Source organism: Puma concolor, chromosome E4 (assembly GCF_028749965.1).
Source record: "Puma concolor isolate L17-30 chromosome E4, mPumCon1.1.hap2, whole genome shotgun sequence".
Taxonomy (NCBI): domain Eukaryota; kingdom Metazoa; phylum Chordata; class Mammalia; order Carnivora; family Felidae; genus Puma; species Puma concolor.
This window is the reverse complement of record NC_141683.1, coordinates 60,221,280-60,243,552: the sequence shown is the minus strand read 5'-3', so window position 1 is coordinate 60,243,552 and position 22,273 is coordinate 60,221,280. Positions and strand designations below refer to the sequence as shown.

The following is a 22,273-nucleotide window of genomic DNA, read 5'->3' as shown; positions in this document are numbered from 1 at the left end:
TTTCACCTTTTAGCTACAGCTGCAGTGAACGTTGGTGCACAAGTATCTTAGAGTCGCTGTTTTTCAGTTCTTTGGAGGATATAACTAGTAGTAAAATTGTTGAGTAAATCAACACAAATTTATTATCTTTACAGTTCTGGATGTTAGGAGTTCTAAAATTAGGGTGTTGTAAGGCCTGCATTCCTTCAGGAGGCTCTATAGAGAATCCACTTTCTTCCCTTTTCTAGCTTCTGTAGGCCCCCTACATTCCTTGATTTGTGGCATCGTCCTCTGTCTTCAACGCTGGAAGTGAGGTCTCTTCAGGCCTTTCAGTCTGTCCATCTGACTCCTGCTTCCATCATCACATCTTCTCTCTCACTGACCCCCTCTTCCTCTTTCCCCACCTCCGCCTCTACGTAGGGCATGCAGCCCAACATAGGGCTTGAACTCAAGACCCTGAGATCAAGAGTCAGACACTTTTAGCGGACTGAGCCATCTAGGCACCCCCTCCCTTTCCTCTTATAAGGAACGTTATGATTACCCACATACTTGAGCATAATCTTGCCATCTCAAGACCTTTAATCAGATCTGTAAAATCCTCTTGCTGTGTGAGGTAACTGTTCATAGCTTCTAGGAATTAGCTTGTAGACCTCTTTGGCCATTGTTCTGCCTCATACACTACTTTATTCTGAATTAAATCTGATCAACTGTGGTATAGATAGCAATTGAAAAAGTCAAAAAATTGTATTAAGTTTTATAAACATGAGTAGAAACAACCAAAGAATTTTTTTTTGATGTTAGAAATATTGGACACATTTTAAAGTCTTGCTCAGTTTTGATCAGCAAACTTCTTTCATCAGTACTTCTAACAAATGGTCATCTACCCTGTGCCTGGGCTCATCCACTGACAGGGAATAGTAGTGTTTGTTTGTTTTCAAATGTTTATTTTTGAGAGAAAGAAAGCTTGTGCAGGCTAGGGGCAGAGAGAAAGGGAGACAGAATCCGAACCAGGTTCCTCACTGTCAGCACAAAGCCTGATGTGAAGCTTGAACCCACGAACTGTGAGATCATGACCTGAGATGAAGTTGGACACTCAACTGACTGAGCCACCCAAGGCCCCGGGAATAGTAATTTCTGATGCATCTTATTCTGTTGTATAGCCCTGTTACCTATATTCTTTTGAATTCTGCCCTTAGGAGTAATAAAGGTTGAAATGATTTTCCAAACCTTTTAAAACATGAAAACTCTTCTGGGACATCTGGGTGGCTTAGCCCATGAAGCCCCCACGTCTTGATTTCAGCTCAGGTCATGGTCTTAAAATTGATGAGTTCGAGCCCCGTGTCAGGCTCTGCACTGACAGTGTGGAGCCAGCTTGGGATTCTGTCTCCCACTCTCTCTGCCCCTTCCCCACTTGTGCTCTTGCTCACTCTCTCAAAATAAATAAATAAATAAACTTAAAAAAAAAAAAAGAAAGAAAGCTCTTCTGGAAGTCACTGCCATATTTTAAGTCTCCTCCATTTACTTGACGTTTGTTTTAAAGTGCTAATTTATTATAAAATATTATAATTTATTATAGCCTAATAATTTATACCGTAATATTACAATAAGGGCTATCAGTAAGTATTTACTAGGTGTGTTAAGCACTTTGTATAGATTGTGTCAGTTAATCCTTGTAACAGTGATATGAGGCACTATTTTTCTCTTTTTATGGATCAGGGAATGGAGACTCAGAGATGTTTGATCCCTTTACAAAGGTCACACGTATCTATAAACGTGAGCAGAGCCATTCTCTTATCCTTTTGAGCTGTGTTGTTCCTTATGTTTTGTCTTCCTTGTGCAAGACACTGTAAGAACACCAAAGCTAAATAAAATATTGATTTTGTTCTCAATAAACATCTCCAACCAGAAAATATGATGAAAATGTAATCGAAGATTCATAAGAAGTATGCCACGGTCCATGAGACATCAACGTGGGAGAATTTGTTTCTAGCTGGGGGCGGGTCACGAGGGCTTTGTAGAAAGTGGAGCTTCGACTGGATTTTGAGGCCTGGACGGGATTTAAATGTGATGGTAGTGATGGTGTATATGCTTGGCATGAGGAAGCAGTAAAATGAAGAGGAGATAGATTGGCCGGAAGTTCTCTGGTCCCTTCAGGTTTTCTTCCATCATGTCATATGACTTCTAGATCCTTTATCACTGGTCATCCTCGGAATTAGACAGTGTTCCAGTTCTTCAGACTTCCAGTGCAGCCATCACCGTCACCACTGGCTTATTGTTATCTTTGAAGACTTACCATTGGCTTATTGTAGTTATGTTTTATAATTAAGGTAAAAATGACATTAGATTTAAATTTTTTTAAATATAAGACATTATTTTTTTGATAGTATTTAATTGCTTTGAACTATTAAAACTTATTTCAAAGCAACTGACTCACTTGTTGATTATGTGTTTGTGGTCAGTGAACTGTGTTATGGTAGAGCTACAGCTCCCCAGCTCTGTCGTCATTTACCTGAATTTTCATTCAGGTGATTTTTTTCCCCCAGGGTAATGTCAAGAGCTTTTCGCAACTAAAGAGACCAAATAATTTATTAATGCACCCCGGTATACATCTGTGAAGTTGCATTCCAAAAACATTTTATCAGAAGTTTCTAGCAACCAGGGATATATTTGTTCTGTGGGATTTATTAGTGCCAGAGCTGATATTAGGGAATTATATTCGTAAGAGAGCCTGAGCAAATATCGTTTCCTCCAAGATAAAGAGAAGGATCCTGAAAGACCAGGGCACCAGTAAATATACCTGCTGTTCTTCATAGTAATTGAAGAATTTTGAAATCTTCAACCAGCATGAGTTTTGGAAGACATTTCCAGAGGAAATACAGTTTTTTCAGAGAAGCCTCAGAAATCCGCTGAGGAACAGGCCTCCCATAAAGTTCTCATCAAAATGGTAGAGCAGTAGCAGATTTCAGACTCCAAAGGACTATTTTCCCTTTGAACTTACGTTTATCCAGGGGCCGTTTCCGATATTCTTACTGTTTTTGTCATGTCATTATTATTTTAAATTTATTATGTGTTTTACTGTGTAGACTACATTCTGTACTGGCCAAAGTGGTCTTATCTAAGCCTGACGGTGGAAGTACCAATATGGGTTTTTCTTGGAGTTCCTCCTTGGAGTTCCTCAAGTTTTAACTAGTGGGCAGTTCCTTGGGTCAGTCAAACTGGCTGCAGCACTTCTAGAGAGCCTCAGGTGGAGGGTATACAGTGTGCTTGTGGTCTAGAAGCGAAAAGCAAATGCCTGTAGTAAAGATGGATCTTCCTCTGGTGTTTGGTTTGATAGATACCGGTTACAGGATATGGCTTCTAGAATATTCTGACCATTGCATTTTGAGAAACTTGACCTGGCCCTGCCCCATTGGTGCATGTTGGAATTTTGGGGGTTTTGTTTGTTTTTTGTTTCTGGTGTATGAAGCAGGGAGCTATAATTACTGAAGCTGTGAGAACGCTAAGTGGCATTTAATTCAAATCTTAATTCAAGACTATTTTTTTAAGTTTGTTTATTTTTTTATTTTGAGAGAGAGAGAGAGAGCACATGAACAGGGGAGGGTCAGAGAGAGAGAGAGAATCCCAAGCAGGCTCTGCACTAGTAGCGGGGCTCGAACTCACAGACTGTGAGGTCGTAACCTGAGCCAAAACCCAGAGTCTGTCGGTTGAGCATCATCCAACTCGTGACTTTGGCTCAGGTCATGATCCCAGGGTCATGAGATTGAGCCCCATGTCGGGCTCCACGCTGAGCATGAAGCCTGCTTAAAGAGCCTGTCTCTCCCCCCTCGGCCACTCTCCCCAGCTCTCTTTCTCTCTCAAAAATAAAAATTAAATAAATAAAGGAAGGAAGGAAGGATCGATCCTTTTGCCAAGAGATAACCTAAGAATAAATACAGAATTTTAAAGGTAGTATCCATTTCGTTTTTATTCACTCCCAATAGAAATTTGGAACATTAATGAAAGAGGATTTATTGCTAAAAGGCCCCTTTAGGTAGAGATTGTGGGATTGTTTATAATAATAATTTTCTCCTTCCTCCCTTAGAGGGCAGTTTTGTTTCCTGTCATGTTAATTTTTTGTGGGCTTTTTTTTTTTTTCCCAACAAGTATAAAAGAATTTTCTAGCCCTGTTATACTTTACGTCTTACTTGAAGCAAGAGAGCTAAAATCGTTACTCCTTCAGTTAGATCCATTGTATGGAACTCAGGCGTAGAGCAGCGGCAGTGGAAACAAGGGGTCGGATTTAATGAGCATATGTGGGAGGAGGAGAGGAGATGGAGAGGGAGTGAAAGAAGCAGGAAGGAACTCGAGTGCCTGTGTTTGGCCTGGGACCGGGATAGATGTAGTGCCATTCTCTGGAGCAGGGACCGCCTGAGCTGCGAGTAGACTTGACAATGAGGTGATGCGTTAAGTTCTGAAAGTGTTGCATGGGGGGTGCCTCGTGGTGCCTGCAGGCCAACAAGCGCACAATTGACGCTGGGGCTAGGAAGGAAACCCGGCTGCTGACGTAGGAGTGGGAGTACTCAGCAGGAACACACTGCTGGGAAGAGAGTGGAGCGAGCCTGGAAAAGAACCAAGGACGCACGTCTTCCACGGCGCCGAACGGGCTGGCAGAGGAAGAGGAGCCGTGCAGGGGCCCTGCACCATCCGGGAGGACGGCCACGGCTGCGTACGGCTGTCAAGGTTACAATTAAATTAAGTTGCAGATTCCATCATGCCGGCCCCACTTCTGGCGCTCGGGAGCCACGTGTGGTGAGAGGCTACCATACTGGGTAGCACATACAGGTGACCTTTCCATCGTCACAGAAACAAACGTCTGCTGGACGGTGATGGGCAACCGTGGAGCTCAGCAGTGAAGCAGACAGCAGCGTGCGGGGAACTGGTGTCTGGTGTAGTCAGGTCCTGCGGAGAGGTCAAGACAGGGGGAAGCTTAAACTGTGACCTCTGCAGTTGACGGTTAGTCATTACTAGGGGGCCTGTTAAATGGTTTTGGGTAAGTGGTAGAGAAAGAAATCGCTGTGGCTAGAGAGGTGAATGACTGAAGAAGGGGAATGATGAATGTAGGCCACTCTGAACAGAAACTGTGAGAGGTTGTACAGCACAGTGGTTAGGAGCTCGGGCTCTGCAACCAGACCACCCGGAATCAGGTCCCTGGGTCTTTTCACTTACCAGTCATGTTACTTTGGGCAAATGGTTTCTTTCCGTGTCCCAGTTTTCTTAGCTGTCAATAGTAATAAATCATTGTATAAAAGTGATGTAGGGGCGCCTGGGTGGCGCAGTCGGTTAAGCGTCCGACTTCAGCCAGGTCACGATCTCATGGTCCGTGAGTTCGAGCCCCGCGTCGGGCTCTGGGCTGATGGCTCAGAGCCTGGAGCCTGTTTCCGATTCTGTGTCTCCCTCTCTCTCTGCCCCTCCCCCGTTCATGCTCTGTCTCTCTCTGTCCCAAAAATAAATAAACGTTGAAAAAAAATAAATAAATAAAAGCGATGTATACATTGAAAGCAAATAGATGTATGACTCAGTAGGTGCTCAGTAACTGGCAGTATTTATTCTGAACATGACGATGATGATGGTGATTATATATTAAATGGAAGGAAATAGGAGAGGAGGTCAAGTACATTTGTATGTTAAGGAGAGGAACCAGTAGGAGGGAGTGGTACAAAAAGAATGGATGATTCGGGAGTCAGAATTCCCAGGAAGGGAAGCTTTAGGTTTCTAAGCACTGATAACTGAAGTAGCTTAGAATAGAAGGCCCCCCCGGCCCCCGTTACTGGGTCTGTAGCACAGTGTCAGCAGCCCATTGGCTGGGTGAGACTGGTTGCTGTGGGCAACCTTTGAGCCCAAAGGGAAGCAAGATTTGTACGGTCAGATTTGTTTGCGTTTTTGTTTAATTGAGGTGAAACGTATATAACATAAAATTAACCATGTAAGGTGAACAATTCATTGGCATTTAAGTACATTCACAGTTTGTGCAGCCACTGCCTCTGTCCAGTTCTGGAATAGTTTCATCGCCCCAAAGGGAAACCTTTACTCAGGAAGCAGCTGTCTGTTTTCTTCTCCCCGCCCCACCACCCCTGGCAACCATCCATCTGTATTCTGTCTCTACGGATTTACCTATTCTGGATATTTCCTATGAATGGAATCCTATGCTGTGTGACCTTTTGTGTGTCTGGCTTCCTTCACTTAGCATAATGCTTTCGAGGCTCATTCATGTTGTAGCATGTATGATATTCACTCCCTTTTATGGCTGAGTAATATTCCACTGTATGTAGACACCACAGTTTGTTTATCCAGTCATCTGTTGATGGACGTTTGGGTTGTTTCTACTTTTTGGCTGTTATGAGTAGTGCTGCTGTGAACATGCATGGACAGAGATTTGTGTGAGTACCTGTTTTCAGTTCTTTTGGGTATATTGCTAGCAGTGGAATTGATGGGTCACTATAATAATGCTGTGTTTAACTTTCTGAAGAACCGCCAAACTCTTTTCCACAGCGGCTGAACCATTTTACATTTCCACAGTCAGCGTGCAAAGATTCTAGTTTCTCCACATTCTTGCCAACACTTGTTTTCCGTGTTTTTTCCTCTTATGGGTATCCTAATGGGTTGAATAACGTACATTTTTTTTTAATGTACTTTTTTTTTAAGTTTATTTATTTTGAGAGAGAGAAAGAGGGAGCAAGGGAGGGGCAGAGAGAGAGGGAGAAGAGAGAATCCCAAGCAGGTTCTACATTGTCAGTGGAGGACCCGACGTGGGGCTCGAACCCACAAAACTGCGAGGTGACCTGAGCTGAAACCAAGAGTTGGACGCTTAACCAACTGAGCTACCCATGTGTCCAAATAATGTACTTTTAAAGTAGCAAACTGCACTCATTTTTCCTCAGGAAATAATATTAGAAACGGAATCCTTTCTCTTTTTTCCAATTGTGTCTTTGTGTATCTCCCTCGATATCGTGGTCAGAATGTCTTATAGTAATGAGATGAACAGTGGCTAATATAAACTGTGTTTACATCTGAACCATTAGGTCTTCACTTTTCTTACCTTGGTGGTTCAGGCCTCACTGTAACCCCAGCCCACCTTTATGTCTGAATCTCCCCTTCTTCTTAGCCACGCTAGAACTCTCAAAGCACTTTGTACCTTTCTTTGAGCAAATACCGGGTTCTGCCTTTCTTTGTTTGAGGATGGCGACTCTATTCTTGTTTGTGTTGTACCTTCTACCATCTTTCTGTAGATAACTTCTTTGTGGTGCTTGTCTTTCACATTATAATAATTTTTCTTATCTGTCACCCATACCTAACTGTGAGCCCCATGTCGTTTCGGTGTATAACTTGTTTATCTTTGTAACCCAAGGACCTAATAGAATACCTAAGATTGTTCATTTGGATTCCTGGATGGTAAACTTTCGTATTACAGTGTCTTCTGCTTCTGGTAGGGAAACGTTGGATGTTCTCCTCCATCACATAGCCATTTCAAGTTAATTTCATCTCTTCCACTTTAAGGTTCAACCAAAATGTTGCCTCCAGGAAGTTTTCCCCAGCATTGCCTGTTCTCTCCTCCCTTCAAGTCCCCTTTCTGTGTTCTGGTCACACATACCCTGGTGTTGACCACCCTATCTGTTGTGGCAGTTGCCACAGTGTGTGTATCTTTGTATGAAACTGAAAGCACCGTGGTTACTGGTACACCCCCACCAGACTCCTTATGTCTTTTCCTCGTGATTTTTTCATCGCATTTATTCCTATCTGATGTTCAGTATTTTTCACTTGTATTGTCTCTTCCCCACACTGGAATGTAAGCTCTATGAAACCGTGGTTTCTGTCTCTCTTCTTTACTATTCTGTCTCTTGCATCAAGAACAGTGTCTGCCACATAGATACTCAGTGTACTCAGTGAGTATTTCTTTAATGAATGAATTAATAGGCCTGAGAACTAATTAAGAGCAAGGACTGTGTTGTTTTCATCTTTATCTAACCTCAGTACTTGACACACCAATGCACAGTAAATGTTTGTTGAATGTAGCGTTTATTCTTCCAGCAGGATCTTTCTTCTACATGATATTCTTGGTTCTCTTTAGTTTTTGTTTATGCCTAAATAATTATAGCAAAACAGAAAATGCACATAAACAAAAACAGTAGTCTCACTGCAAACGGGAGATGATTCAGTCATAACTCTCGTGTGTATTGCCATAATGATAGGTTTATCCTATAAAGGTAAAACCGTTCATTTGAAAGGAAAAATTTCAGGGCGCCTGGGTGGCTCAATCGGTTAAGCATCCAACTCTTGATTTCAGCTCAGGCCATGATCTCATGGTTGAGAAGATGAAACCCCGTGTTGGGCTCTGTGCTGGCAGTGGGATTCTCTTTTGCTCTTTCTCTGCCCCTCCTCCACTCATACTTTCTCTCAAAATAAATAAATAAACACTAAGAGAAAGAAAGAAAGAAAGAAAGAAAGAAAGAAAGAAAGAAAGAAAGAAAGAAAGAAAGAAAGAAAGAAAGAAAGAGAAAGAAGAGAAAAGAAAGAAAGAAATTTCTTTCAAATTGTAGAGATGGACAACCTGGTTGGTTAAGACTTAGTTAATGATTTTGGAAACAGCCAAATAATCCCTATATCTATATTCCAAAGTAGTCACTATTAGAATAGGTTAAAAATAATGAAGGTAGTATAGAGTTCTCAGATGGGCCAGATTTTTTTTTTAATGTTTTATTTATTTTTGAGAGAGAGCATGAGCAGGGGAGGGACAGAGAGAGAGAAACAGAGACAGAGACAGAGAATCCCAAGCAGGCTCTGCGTTGCCAGCACGAAACCCCATGTGGGGCTCAAACTCATGAACCAGGAGACCATGACTTGGGCCGAAATCAAGAGTCAGACGCTTAACCAACTAAGTCACCCAGGGGCCCCACAGATGGACCAGACTGTAAGAGGAGATCATGTACACTGCAAGTTAAATTAAGTTCCCCATGTAATTAGCCAATGATACTAAATGTTACTGGAAGCAAAGTAGCCTCAGCACAGGTATAGTATATTTAATGTAGCTTCCCTCTGTCCCCAACATTCTTAATTGCGGGGATGGGGGAAGGCAGCTGCCTATGACATTCTGCTTACAAGGAGGATCTTACTAGATCTGAGAATAAAGAGCATACCTTGCCCTTTTGTATATTCGGGGTTTAGGTCTCCACTCACAGTAAATAATTTTTGATCCTCCTTTGAAATTAGAGAATACCTAAATATTTTCCAGCATTCCAGAAATTTCAGTTCTCTGTAACCCACTTCTTTCCGCTGATTTAATTCTGTTTTGTGATGTGAATGATTCTGATACTTGGTCTGAGCACCACAGTAACAAATCTATTTCCGTGCATTTAGCAAAAGAATCTGAGGCCATGGACATTAGAAAAAAGATTTTTTCTTTTTAAAGTATCATGGTTTCCTTTAGACATAGTTCTATCCTGGAGAGATTACAAAAATATCATATTCCTGTAAGTTTTAATTACTGGCCTTAAAGGGTTGATCTATTTGAATAATATTAATGTTATCTCTTCAGTAAGGATTAAGTGCCCTTAAGAAAAACTAGGTTGAATAGGCATTAAGTTTTGGGGAAATATTATAGCTAGATGGGCCCTTAAAGTCTTCCTAAAGAGTAGATTCCAGAAGCATGTTGAGGAATACCTGGCACTGTGCAGCATAGAGGAGATGTAGAGGACATCTGTGCTGGGGTCCTATTATGAGGGCGTCACCTCACCTTTCTCTCTGACTCCTCCTTCCTCCCCCCCCCTTTCTTCTCCTCCTGTCACCGTTCTTTATTCCCTACTAGGTTGTGTTTCCTGTCCCATTTATGCATTTTAACATCAGTGTTCAGAGGGTGTAGATTTCCATGTTCATTTATGGAGAAACAACAATAGGAAGAGGGTAAATGAGTGAACCGTTCCCCTTACAAAAAAAACAGATGTACTCTGCACAGGTTAAATAACGGAAGTCAGTCTCCTCTTAGAGATCACTTTGGAGATGACATTGAGGGAAAAATGGAAAGGAAGCCTGTTTTAGGAAAAGTGAAAGTTGTTATCACTAGTTGTAATACTCTTGATAGATAATGTGAAAAATAAAGATTAATGTAGCTACTATTGGCATTTTGATTTGTTTCCTGTTTTGAGTCCCCCCCCCCCCCTTTTTTGTTTCTGGCCAAAAGTTGTTTTTATTTAATGTGGTAATATTTTTCATAAGCTATAAAATTGGACTGATCCACTTAAAAATTTTATCTTATCCTAAAATAGGTATTACTGGAGCAACAAGCTGTGAAGTAGAAACCAAAGGCTTGCAGCACGTGGGTGGCTCAGTCGTTTAAGCCTCCAGCTCTTACGTTCGGCTCAGGTCATGATCTCATGGTTTGTGAGTTCGAGCCCCGCCTCGGGCTCTGTGCTGACTGTGCAAAGCCAGTTTAGGATTCTCTCTCTCCCTCTCTCTGTGCCCCTCCCTCGCTCGCTCACTCTCTCTCTCTCTCTCTCTCTCTCTCTCTCTCAAAATAAACTTAAAAAAAAAAGAAAACCCAAAGGCTCAAATTTCTTATACCCTCATCATGTGCTATCTCCTTATGAGCGTGACCTTACTGCAGTTACTTGTTGGCCACTTGGTTAATATTCTTTGCTAATTAGTGTTGAATTGGACTCCTTGGTCACAGGATGGTCTAGTAGAAGGAACAATGAGAAGAGAGTCCAGGGATTCCGAATTTCAGTCTTGGCCTCAGTTACTATCCAGCTCAGTTATTTCAGTGGGAATAGTTCTGTGTATTTTTCTGTTTTTCTCATGTGTAAATTAAGGCGGTTGATTGATTCCTTTTGATGGTCCCTTTCAGTGTTGTCTTTTCCCAAATGCCACATAAATGGAATCATACAAGGTAGCTATTGAGTCTGGCTTCTTTCACTTAGTATCGTATGTTTGAGATTCATCCACATTGTTGTGTGTGCCGTAGCTCAGTTTTCTCCCTTCCCCACCCCAGAAAATGCTGGAGAAGTACCAAATGTGTTGCAGTAGTACATAGAAGGTACAGATTTTCGCTTTTGGGTTAGAGAGCTGGGAACCGTGAAAAGGTAGCGTTTGAGCTGCGCCCTCTTCTTAAAGGGCTTTGAAAGTCAGAAACCTGTGTGAAGCTGGGTAGCGTGAACTCTTCCTGAAGCAAGGAAGCCTTTGTTTTTGTATGTGATCCTTGAGTGCCGGTTGTGAAGAGAGAAACGAACTTCCAGGGAGATGAGGACTCCCGTTTCTTGAACTCCACATTTAGCGGGGCCTTCACTGGAACCCGTGCTGGCCTTGGACTCACCTCTGATGGATTCCCTGCCGCATCCCTTAACATTCCCAAACCTCTTCTCTTATCTAGAACCTTTCTACCTTGTTTCTGTTTTCCTGTTTTTATTTTCTGAAAATGCCTACCTTTGGACTACTGAGAAAAGTGTAGCTGTCTGATTTGAGCCCCACCACCTCCCTCTGCGTTACATGGTTCTAGGTCCGTCTTCTCCTTTTCGTTCGCTTTTAAGAAATTCATTTCCATTATTGTGATCCTCCACTTTTCACTCTTAATTCTGTGTCTTCTCATTTCCTTCAAGTTCCTGCCTCATCTCTTCACCTCCTCTTGTTCTTGTATCTTCAGTGTATCCCTTCCCATAGAACCTTCCCTCAAAATCTCGAGGTATGTGTGGGTTTATCAGCCCACAGACTTCACCCTCCACCCTAGTCTCCACCCCTTTCAACTACTGTCCTCTCTCTCTCCCACCACTGCCAGACTTACTAAAGGAAGGACCCCTGCTCACCACTTTGGCTTCATTACCACCTGCTTTTTCCTTTGCTCCTTGCCATCTGGATGTGTCTCTGAAATTGCACTGCAACTGTTTTGTCACTGTGGGTGTTTTCCTGTTTTCACGTGAACGTAATACTCTTAGAATCCTGTACGTGAACATGTGTGTATAAACACTCCTGTGTCTACCCCTCTGGCCATGAATCAGACTGTTGCCATGTCCCAGGGGGCCAGTGTAGGTCCACCCTGGTCACAGTCGCTTCTTCTGTCACAGAGGGAACAATCGTCCTGAATTCAGCATTATTGGTCACATTGCTTTTCTTTCCACATTTTTTGCCTCTGTGTTTACTTCCTCAAATAACACTTAGATTCACCTGTCCCCACTACATAAATCGAATCATACTATGTTCTGACTGGTTTCTTTTGTTCAACATTATGTTTTGGAGATTCATCCAAGTTAGTACATATGTCTATAATTCATTTTCACTGGATATAATATCCCATTATATGAGTACATCACCAGTTTTCTCTCCGTTTTATTAGTGATGGACATTTGGGTTGTTTTAGGCTTTTGCTATTCCAGACATTACTGCCATAAGATAATTTTGTACTTATCTCTTGATGCATATGCACGAAAGGCACCAGAGTTTCCTTAGTAGTGTAATTGCTGAACTTATTCCAGTACTGAACTTATTCCAGAACTTAGTACTGCCAGCAGTGTTTTTTCCTTTTTTTTTTTTAATTCATTTATTTCAATTCACGTCAGTTAACATACAGTGTAGTATTGGTTTCAGGAGTAGAACCCAGCAGAGCACCCAGTGCTCTCCATAATGCCCATCACCCATTTAGCCTGTCTCCCCTCCAGCAACCCGCAGTTTGTTCAGAGTCTCTTATGGTTTGCCTCCAGTTTTCCAAAGCATTTGTACTGGTTTATATTGCTGCCAACAGAGAATAAGAATCTGTCTCACCAAAACTTGACATTAACCACCTTTGTAATTTTAGCCAGTTTAGTGGGTGTAAAGTGGTATTGTATTTGGATTTTAATTTGCATTTACCTAGTTTCCAAGGAGGCCGAACACCTTTTCTAGTGTTTGTGCACCATCTATGTTTCTTCTTTTGTGAAATTCCTATTCATTTGTTTTTTGCCCATTTTTTTCTATTGGGTTGACTTTTTTAATTGATTCATATGAGTTCTTTGTGTGTTCTGAATACTAATCCTTTGTATGTATTACAAACATTTTTTTCCTTGTCATTCTCTTTATGTAGTCCTTTGATGGAACAGAGCTTTCAGTTTTGAAGTAAACTTATGTCTTCATTTTTGGAGTCTCGATAAACAAATCCTTCCTTTTCTCTAGGTTATGACGATATACTCTTAGTTTGTCTTCTGAAAAGGTACTAGTTTTGTACTTCACATTTAAGCCTTTAATCCTTCTGAAAATATCTTTTTTTTCTTGCTTGCTTGCTTTTTTTCTTCTTTATCCCTTTTGTATGGTGTGAATTGATCTAATTTCATTTTTTTCCCAAATGGATACCCAGTTACCCTTCTATTGAAAACTCCGTCCTTTACTCCATGACGAGCAGCACTCCCTGTCATGTATCAAGTGTCTAAAGATACATGTGGCTCTGTTTCCAGATTCTGCTCTGGCCTGCTCGTCCTGCACAACTGCTGCACTGTTCTAATTATTGTCATTCTGTGATAACTCGTAATGTCTCAAAGAATACAGGTCCTTCCACTTTTTTTTTTTTTTTAAAGCATCTTGACCCTTTGCCCTTCTACTTAAATTTTAGAATCATGGAGCATCTGGATGGCTCAGTCAGAAGAGCATGGGATTCTTAATCTCCAGGTTGTGAGTTCAAGCCCCACGTTGGGTGTAGCGATGACTAAAAAAAATAAACTTTAAAATTAATCAGTTAATTAATTAATTTTAGGATCAGTCTGTCAATCACACACACACACACACACCCCAACCCCGAGAAGGAGAATGAAGGAAAAAGAGAAAGAAAATAACTTGTTGAGGGGCACCTGGGTGGCTCAGTCGGTTAGGCATCCAACTCTTGATTTCAGCTCAGGTCATGATCTCAATGGTTCATGAGTTTTAGCCTCATATCAGGCTTTGTAGTGACAGTGTGGAGCTTGCTTGGGATTCTCTGTCTCCTTCTCTCTCTCTCTGCTACCCCCCACCCCCACTCACTCTCTCTAAAAAATAAGTAAACATAAAAAAAAAAAAACTTGAGATTTTCATATGAAATGGCTTTGATTCCATAGATCAGTTTGGAATGGACTAATATCTTTACTGTGTTGAGGCTTCTAGTAAATGAGCATTTATTTATGCCCTCTTTATAATTTTTAAATAAACTTTTACAGTTTTCTACTGATTAGGACCTGCTATAGTTTGATAGATTTATTCCCAGAATTGTATATTTTTGGAAGCGTTAAAATTAGTAAGAAATGTTTTCTTTTGGTGTATGAAAGCAGTTTTAAAATAGATTTTGTGTGCTGTAGCCTTATTAAACTTTCTTATTCTAGAAATAGATCATTAGATTCCTTAGGATACTCTATTTACATTATCAAATCATCCGAAAAGACCATTTTATTTCTTTTTTCCAACTTCTGTATTTTCTTTTCTTGCCTTGTTTTGTTGGCTGAGCCTTCCAGTAGCTGGCACACTTATCTTGTTCTTAATCTTTTTTTTTTTTTTCAACGTTTATTTATTTTTGGGACAGAGAGAGACAGAGCATGAACGGGGGAGGAGCAGAGAGAGAGGGAGACACAGAATCGGAAACAGGCTCCAGGCTCTGAGCCATCAGCCCAGAGCCCGACGCGGGGCTCGAACTCACGGACCGCGAGATCGTGACCTGAGCTGAAGTCGGACGCTTAACCGACTGCGCCACCCAGGCGCCCCTATCTTGTTCTTAATCTTAAAGGGAGTGCTTTTTACTCTTTATAAGGGTTAAGGAAGTTTCTTTCTATTCTTATGCGTAGAATTTTTATCATAAGTGGATGTTGAATTTTTCTAATTCAGTTAGAAAATTTCTAATTGAAAATTGAAAAGGCTTTTCTTTATTCTTTGAGATGATTATGTTTTCCCCTTTTAATGAATGTGGTGAATCCCATTAATTGATTTTTAAAAAGTGTTTATTTTATTCATTTATTTTTTTTTTCAACGTTTATTTATTTTTGGGACAGAGAGAGACAGAGCATGAACGGGGGAGGGGCAGAGAGAGAGGGAGACACAGAATCGGAAACAGGCTCCAGGCTCCGAGCCATCAGCCCAGAGCCTGACGCGGGGCTCGAACTCACGGACCGTGAGATCGTGACCTGGCTGAAGTCGGACGCTTAACCGACTGCACCACCCAGGCGCCCCATTATTCATTTATTTTTAAACTTCTTTTTAATTTTTTTTTTAATGTTTATTTTTGAGAGAGAGAAAGAGACAGAGACAGAGTGTGAGTGGGTGAGGGGCAGAGAGAGAGGGAGACACAGAAATCTGAAGCAGGCTCTAGGCTCCGAGCTGTCAGCACAGAGCCCGATGTGGGGCTCAAACTCACGAACTGTGAGATCATGACCTGAGCTGAAATCAAGAGTCAGACGCTTAACTGACCAAGCACCCCACATTTTTTTAACCCCAAACTAACCCTGCATTCCTGGAATAAATCCACTGTAGTCTTTTTAAAATTTAATCTTTATTTGAAGCAGGCTCCACATACAATGTGGGGCTTGAACTCGTGACCCTGAGATCAAGAGTCTCATGCTCTGCTGACTGAGCCAGCCAGGCACCCCCAGTCCATTGTAGTCTTAATATTTTACCTTATTAGATTATTTTTGCTAGTACTATTTAGGATACTTTTTTATATGTTTGTGAGTAAGACGGGCATGTATTTTTTTTTTTTCCTTTTTACACTCCTCTTTGTCAGGTTTTGGTATTGAGATTCTGCTGGCCTCATAAAGTGAGTTAGGAATTGTTTACTTTTTCCCCCTACTCTGAAAAAGTTGTGAAATACTGGAATTATTTTTCCTTTGGATTTCTGGAAGCAAGCAGAGTGAAATTGTTTTCATTTTTCCTTTGGGGAAGATTTTTACTGACAAATTAAATGTATTCAAATACTACGGGACCCTTTAGATTTTCTGTTTTCTTCTTGAGTCGGTCTTGGTAAGTTATATTTTCTAGAGAGTAATCCATTTTTAAGTTTTACTTACATTGGCATGAATTTTATTGGTTCATGATAATCCTCTTTTATAGTATCCGCGGCATTTTTTTTATTGTGTCCTTCTTTCTGTTATCCTTAAATCATTTGTTCCTTCTCTTTTATTTTTTTATTCCATCATACCAGAAGTTTATAATCTATACGCTTCTTTTGAAAGAACCGAGTTGGTGTTTCTATTATGTGGGGTTTTTTCCCTCTTTGATTATTGTTGGTCTTTCCTTTATTCCCTTTTATCTATTATCTTTGGTTTAATTTCTTAGTATTTGCTCTTTTTCTGTACCATTTGACAGCAGTAAACTACCCTGTCCTTGTAGCTTGCTTTGGCTACAAGGCTCCTGAGGCACCCTAGTCCTAAGGGATTTTTTTTCTGTATTCTAACTGCTTAATCTTTGTCTTTACATTTCCTAATGTAGGTGCCCTCTTCAGGCTTCTTTGCTCTACATCCACTCTTAGTTGGTTGACACTTTTACTCTTCAGATTTCACCTATCACTTCCCTGTGAATGATATAAGCAGGGGACCCTGTCCTTGTCTGGGCTCTTCCACTAACTAGCTGTGACATTTTGAATAATTCACTTAAGATTCCTTAATCTGTTTGTTCCAGTAAAATAAGGAGGTTGGATTCAAGATCTCCAAGGTTCACCTCAGTAACACTGCTCCGGTGGCAACTTTATAGAGTCTTTACCTCTGGCCTCTGTCATTTCTAAATGCCTTCTGGGTCACTTTTCTTACGTTGTTTTGGGGTTTCTCAAACTCTGTATATCTTATGTTAATCTTCTTACACAATTCACCTTCTCTCCCAAGCTGTTAATACCCCCAGTTCCTTATTTATGTTCCTGTTTTCTCTGGCACACATTTGGTTTGACTCCCAACATCCTGTCTCCCTGTACCGTCTTCATACTCAAGTCTGACACGTGTGTGTGTGTGTGTGCGCGTGTGTGTGTGTGTTTTCTTCTTTCCTTTTAGCCCAGGTTAGGTCTTTATGTTTTACAAGAATGATTTCCCCGTGATACCTCCTTTCTTCCATCCCTTACCTTATAGGGGAGCCTCAGAGTTTTACTTAAAAAAAATACCTGCTTTTGCATCTTAAATCTCTATTTATCTGAATTGAATTTATCTCTGTTTAATTGAATTGTCTAAGAATGTCCTTTCACTTTGCTGGCTTTAGATACCATGCCTTTATGCATCCCCCCCCCCCCCAAGAGGTAGAGACAGGGCACCTAAATAGTATTACTTATTTGGTAATAAGTAATATGGCAGGCTCTGTACCAAGGATAGAAATCCGTCAATCGTGTGTTATAGTGCTTTGTGATTCACAAGCTTCTCATTTTTGTGGGAACTTGCAAGTGGAACCAGTGTATAGAATTTTTAGGATCTCCATGAGAGTGAAATATTTGGTTCTGGAAGACTTCCTGTATTGGCGATGTGTTAATTAACCGCTTGTCTCTGTTTTTCAAAATCTCATCTTCTTTCAGTCTAATGCATTTATGTAATATATATTGAGCATTAATGATTTTCTGCATGGAGATGGAGACCAGTGGCTAATGACAAAATGTGCAACTTTCAAATCATGAAACTTCTGTACGTGGCTCATGAAGGTGACCCTAATTAATTACTTTAAGTTTTATTTCACACTAGTTTCTCACTACTTGACACAAGTATGTACCCTTTTAACTTGATTAAAGGTTTATGTCTAGGTAGTTCTTTAATTTACTATTTATGGGAAACTTTAGGAAAAAACCATAAGAGAACGATACACTATGAGGGTTTAAGCAGGTGGAAATATATGGACACTCCTTTTATAATTATCTCACGGAAACCTTAAATAGGTCTTTTGAGTCATGTGATCTACCTCATTATTCTTATTAAAGTGATTCGTGTGCTAGAAATGAGAGTATATAGAGGCAGAAGTTAGTAGCCGTTTAGAAATACTACTTTAATGTTCTGCCTCGTCCTGTCCCAACAGGTGTCAACAGGTGTGCTCCATGTGTGCACACACAGGAGTGAGGACGGGCAGATGGGTTGTTTGAGTGGTAGGAAATGGCAAGTCAGTACCACCTTCATGTGCCTCAGTGATTCTTGCAGGTTCCTGGAGTCTGTTATATTTTGTTGAGTACAAAGAATTCTGGTTATTTCTAAATAATACCTGGATATTGTAGTTTGAAAACCATGTATTATATCCTTAAAAAATATTTGAGTATTAGGATGATATGTCTTTCCATAAATTAGTCCGTCCTCTTCTAACATCTGATTGCAGCATCGGTGGTTAAAAAGCACAGGATGACATTTAGAAGATGATAGTTACAGCAGAGGTCTTGCTAATTAAATATGTGCAGCAGTTTATACTTTGGAAATGAAGAAATTATTAAAAATGTTCTGCAAATGGTTGTTTTCGCCATGAGATTGTCATGTAGTAAAAGCATAAGTTAAGAATAAATCATCTTGCAAAGTCACCAGTGGGTTTCTTCTGTCCATGCCAAATATGGAGAATTGGGGACCAGAAGAGCACTTCAGTCCCTCTTTAGAAGTCTGTCTTCTACCATTCTTCCCAACAGTGATAGTGACAATAATCTCTTCCTTATAAGTGCCGTGCTTATTCTGACCCCAAACACTGCATTCACTTCCAAATTCTCTAACACCGTGTTTATGGCTGGGATTCATTTTTTATATTTTAGTTTCTGTTTCTTATGCTTAGTGTTCATTTATTTGTCCCGCCGCCCTCCCTTTAGTAGAGAAATCATTTTACTGTATGTCCTTTTTCTTTTAAATCCCTCTCGTCCTTGGAGGTACTTAGGAAAGTGCTTCTACAAAACTGATGACTGATCAGTGCTGGTGACTGAAGGCTAGTGCTTTATTTCAGTTGAGTTTGTTTTTAATAGTTACATTATCGTGCTTGCTTTCCAGGCACACAAACCAATGGTCTGGACTTTCAGAAGCAGCCCGTGCCTGTTGGGGGAGCAATCTCAACGGCCCAGGCCCAGGCTTTTCTGGGACATCTCCATCAGGTAGGATGCTCTGCTCAACCATCAGGGAGGGTAACAAGTGGAGGCATGAAATGCGAGGGCCTGGGGAAGTTACTTCAGTGTGTGGGACTTTTTACATTGATTAAAGCCTGTGCTAATCGCACCTAATTGTGTCCTTCTGAATGGTTCGGCTGGAATCCTGTAGCTTAATTGACTATATAGCTATTGACCCCGCAGCTGTGTGAAAAAAAGGAATTCTTTGTTATGAATGGAATGTATATAACAACGGGGTTACTGTTTTTGTCCCTGTGGGTCTGTGATGGCTCACTGAAGGTAGTAAATTACAAAGTCATCCAAAAGGATGTAGTCACCATTGCCTGAGACCTGCTGAGTAAGGCTCTCAGTTCAGAATATGTCTTCATAAAATGTATCTTCATATGTCTTCTGAGCTCATAAAATATGTTTTTAGACTACCTACGCTTTATATAAAAGAAGCTCCTGTGATTGAAACAGGTGAAATTTTAGAAAGGCCCTCTAAAGCCTATTTATTCTATAAATTCAAAGGGATAGTGTGCAGGCAGCCATTAGCATCTTCTATTAGAGGGAGGCCCTAGTTGACAGACTTTGGTCAGGTGCATAGGTTTGTGTTTCTGAAAGTAGAGAAACTTCTACATGAAGCTTCTGGATAAAATATTAAGATGATTTAGCATCTAAAATAATTTAAGAATATATTGTAGAAGAACAAAAATGTTATTTTCATGTTGATTTTTTTTTTCCCCCTAAAAACATATTGTAGCCTCCAACAAGTTTTCTGGTTTCTTAGAGGGATAGCATTTTTGATAGTTTATGTGGCTTATATTAAGTGTCTATCTGGCATAAATTTGTGACGGTCCAAATGTATTTAAAAAAATCCCTGAAGGTACATAGATGATATGCAGTCTTTTCTCCATTGGATCCAAATTCCAAGATGAGTACAACTCCTGCATCAGCCACAAGGCCTCCAGCTCAGAATCCTTGAACCTTCAATATGCCCCATACCAAAGGACTTTAAATCAAGGAATTTTAGGGGCGCCCGGGTGGCTCAGTCATTTAAGCATCTGACTTCGGCTCAGGTCGTGATCTCATGGTTCGTGAGTTCGAGCCCCGTGTCGGGCTCTGTGCTGACAGCTCAGAGCCTGGAGCCTGCTTCGGATTCCGTGTCTCTCCCTCTCTGTCTGCCCCTCCCCCACTCATACTCTGTTTCTCTCTTTCTGTAACATAAATAAACAGTTTTTAAAAAATTATAAACAAAGGGCAGCAATCCATTCATTTTAGCTCTGAACTCTATATGAGCTCCATACCAACACTTATACTTAACTTCAGGAAACCTTGAAGTTATATGATATATCGAAAGTGGAACTCATTGTCTTCCTGTCAGTGACACTACCATTTTTTCCGTCTCTCAGATTTGAACCCTGGAATAATTCGTGACTTCTTTCTTTATCTATATCCAGTCAGTTGCCAGGATCCTATGTAGCAGCACTGTCTCTCGTGTTTCCTACTTTTTGTGCTGACTGCTGCCATTCTGATTTACACTTCATTTATCCTACTCTAACTTCTATTCTTTTTCCCCATACATAGTCTTTCTTTATTTTCAGGACATTGACATTTTTGAAGAGTACAAACTAGTCATTCTATAGTGTTGCTCGGTTTGGGTTTGGGGAGGAGTACAACATAAGTAGTATTGTGTTCTTGGTGGATTATACCAGAAGGCACGTGTGTCCTTAGTGGTGACTTTTCCTTTTGTAATGAATAAGTATCAGCGGAGAGATGGTTGAGAATATGTAAATATCATGTTATTCCCCACCTCTCACCCATTAGAGCATCCATTGATGATACTTGCCAGAATCAGGTATTAACGTGGCTGCCAAACAATGTCCCTTATTCTAATATAAGCATGGTTTTTTAACTTTCTGAATGCATGAAATGTTGTGACAGACTTTCATGTGTGGATTATAGGACAGAGTCTTTATTTCAGCCAGCAGTTTTGAGTTATGACTATAAATGTTCTAAGGACTTGACTGTATAGGTGTTGTGTGTGTGTATATATACGCACGCACACACGCACACATATGTATATGTAAGGTTTTCACTCTGGTATATACTTGAAAATTTTGAAATTAGAATGAGTAGGTAATTCTGATTGTTTATAATGATAAAAATAATGTATGTAAGTAGCTTGTTCTCATGTGTTCTTTATATAATGGATGAATTAAGCTTTTAGAATCTAAGCGTCCAATGATTACAAACAGGATAAGGAGTGTCTAATACAAGAGTGGCACGCCTGATGACACTTAGTGTGGGAAAACATGTTCAGAAAAGAACTGGTAACAGCATCTTCTGGTAGGAGGTGGAGGAACCGTGAGCTTGTCCATAAAGTTTTACCTCTGTAAGATAGACCTCTTCGTGTTTTAGTTCTAACTCAGTGACGGGCACTTAGTAGAGATTCTTGAAATACTTGCTGATGTCAACTTCGAATGATGGATGTCAGTAGTATCGTACTAGAACTTTACCTCACTGCTTTACTTTCAGGTCCAGCTCGCTGGAACAAGTTTACAGGCTGCTGCTCAGTCTTTAAATGTACAGGTAAGCTGGGTTTCGGGATTATGGATCAGTTTTACTATTTTTCCCATATTTTTTCTGACTTTTTTGTAACGAGCACGCAATAATTTTATAATAGGAAACACTTAGGAGTATTACCTTTTTTTATTACCTAATGTCTTTAAGATCCAAATACTGATAATCATTGACAACACGTTCATAAAAATCCAGTTTATGTTATACTACTGTGAATGACAAAAGGTGAACAAGAGAAGTCTACTTGCAGAGTTGGATGTGTAAGTTTATTTAATTTTTATCTGGGGGAGCATACGTGAGTGTAGGAAGCTGTTTCTGAGTTTTACAGTGATAACACATACCTAAACACAAAGCCAAATAATTTGTAAATCCCTTTTTGTTTCCAGATGCCTTTTTGTGGTTTTATAGTGTAGAGGAAAGAGCACTGGGCTGAGGTACAGAGGTTTTTAGTGTGCATTCTAGCTCTGCCACTAACTAGCTGTATGACCTTTGGCGAGTCACTTAACATCCTGGGGTTCCTTTTTTTTACACTTGTTTTAAGTGGGGAAGTTTTTAGAAGCTTGCCAGGGTCCCTCTCTGCTCTAAAGTGCTGTGCTTCTAAGGTTCGTAACTAAGCCTGGTGTAGTTATTGACGGGCCGCGTCGGATCAAAATTTTAAAAACGAAGGTTAAGTCTGGCTACTTTGCTGATGCACAAATCATG

At 40.5% G+C, this 22,273-nt stretch overlaps 1 protein-coding gene across 3 annotated transcripts in view; it reads left to right on the top strand.

Moving 5' to 3' along the window:
- The window catches only part of POU2F1 (POU class 2 homeobox 1), a 182,551-nt gene that overhangs the window by 116,350 nt on the left and 43,928 nt on the right, over positions 1-22,273 (top strand). For all 3 annotated transcript variants that reach the window (XM_086693451.1, XM_086693452.1, XM_025926269.2), the window contains 2 exons: positions 18,897-18,997; positions 21,527-21,580. In XM_086693451.1, the coding sequence (XP_086549577.1) occupies positions 18,897-18,997; positions 21,527-21,580 (155 nt within the window). The remainder of the gene's footprint in view (positions 1-18,896; positions 18,998-21,526; positions 21,581-22,273) is intronic.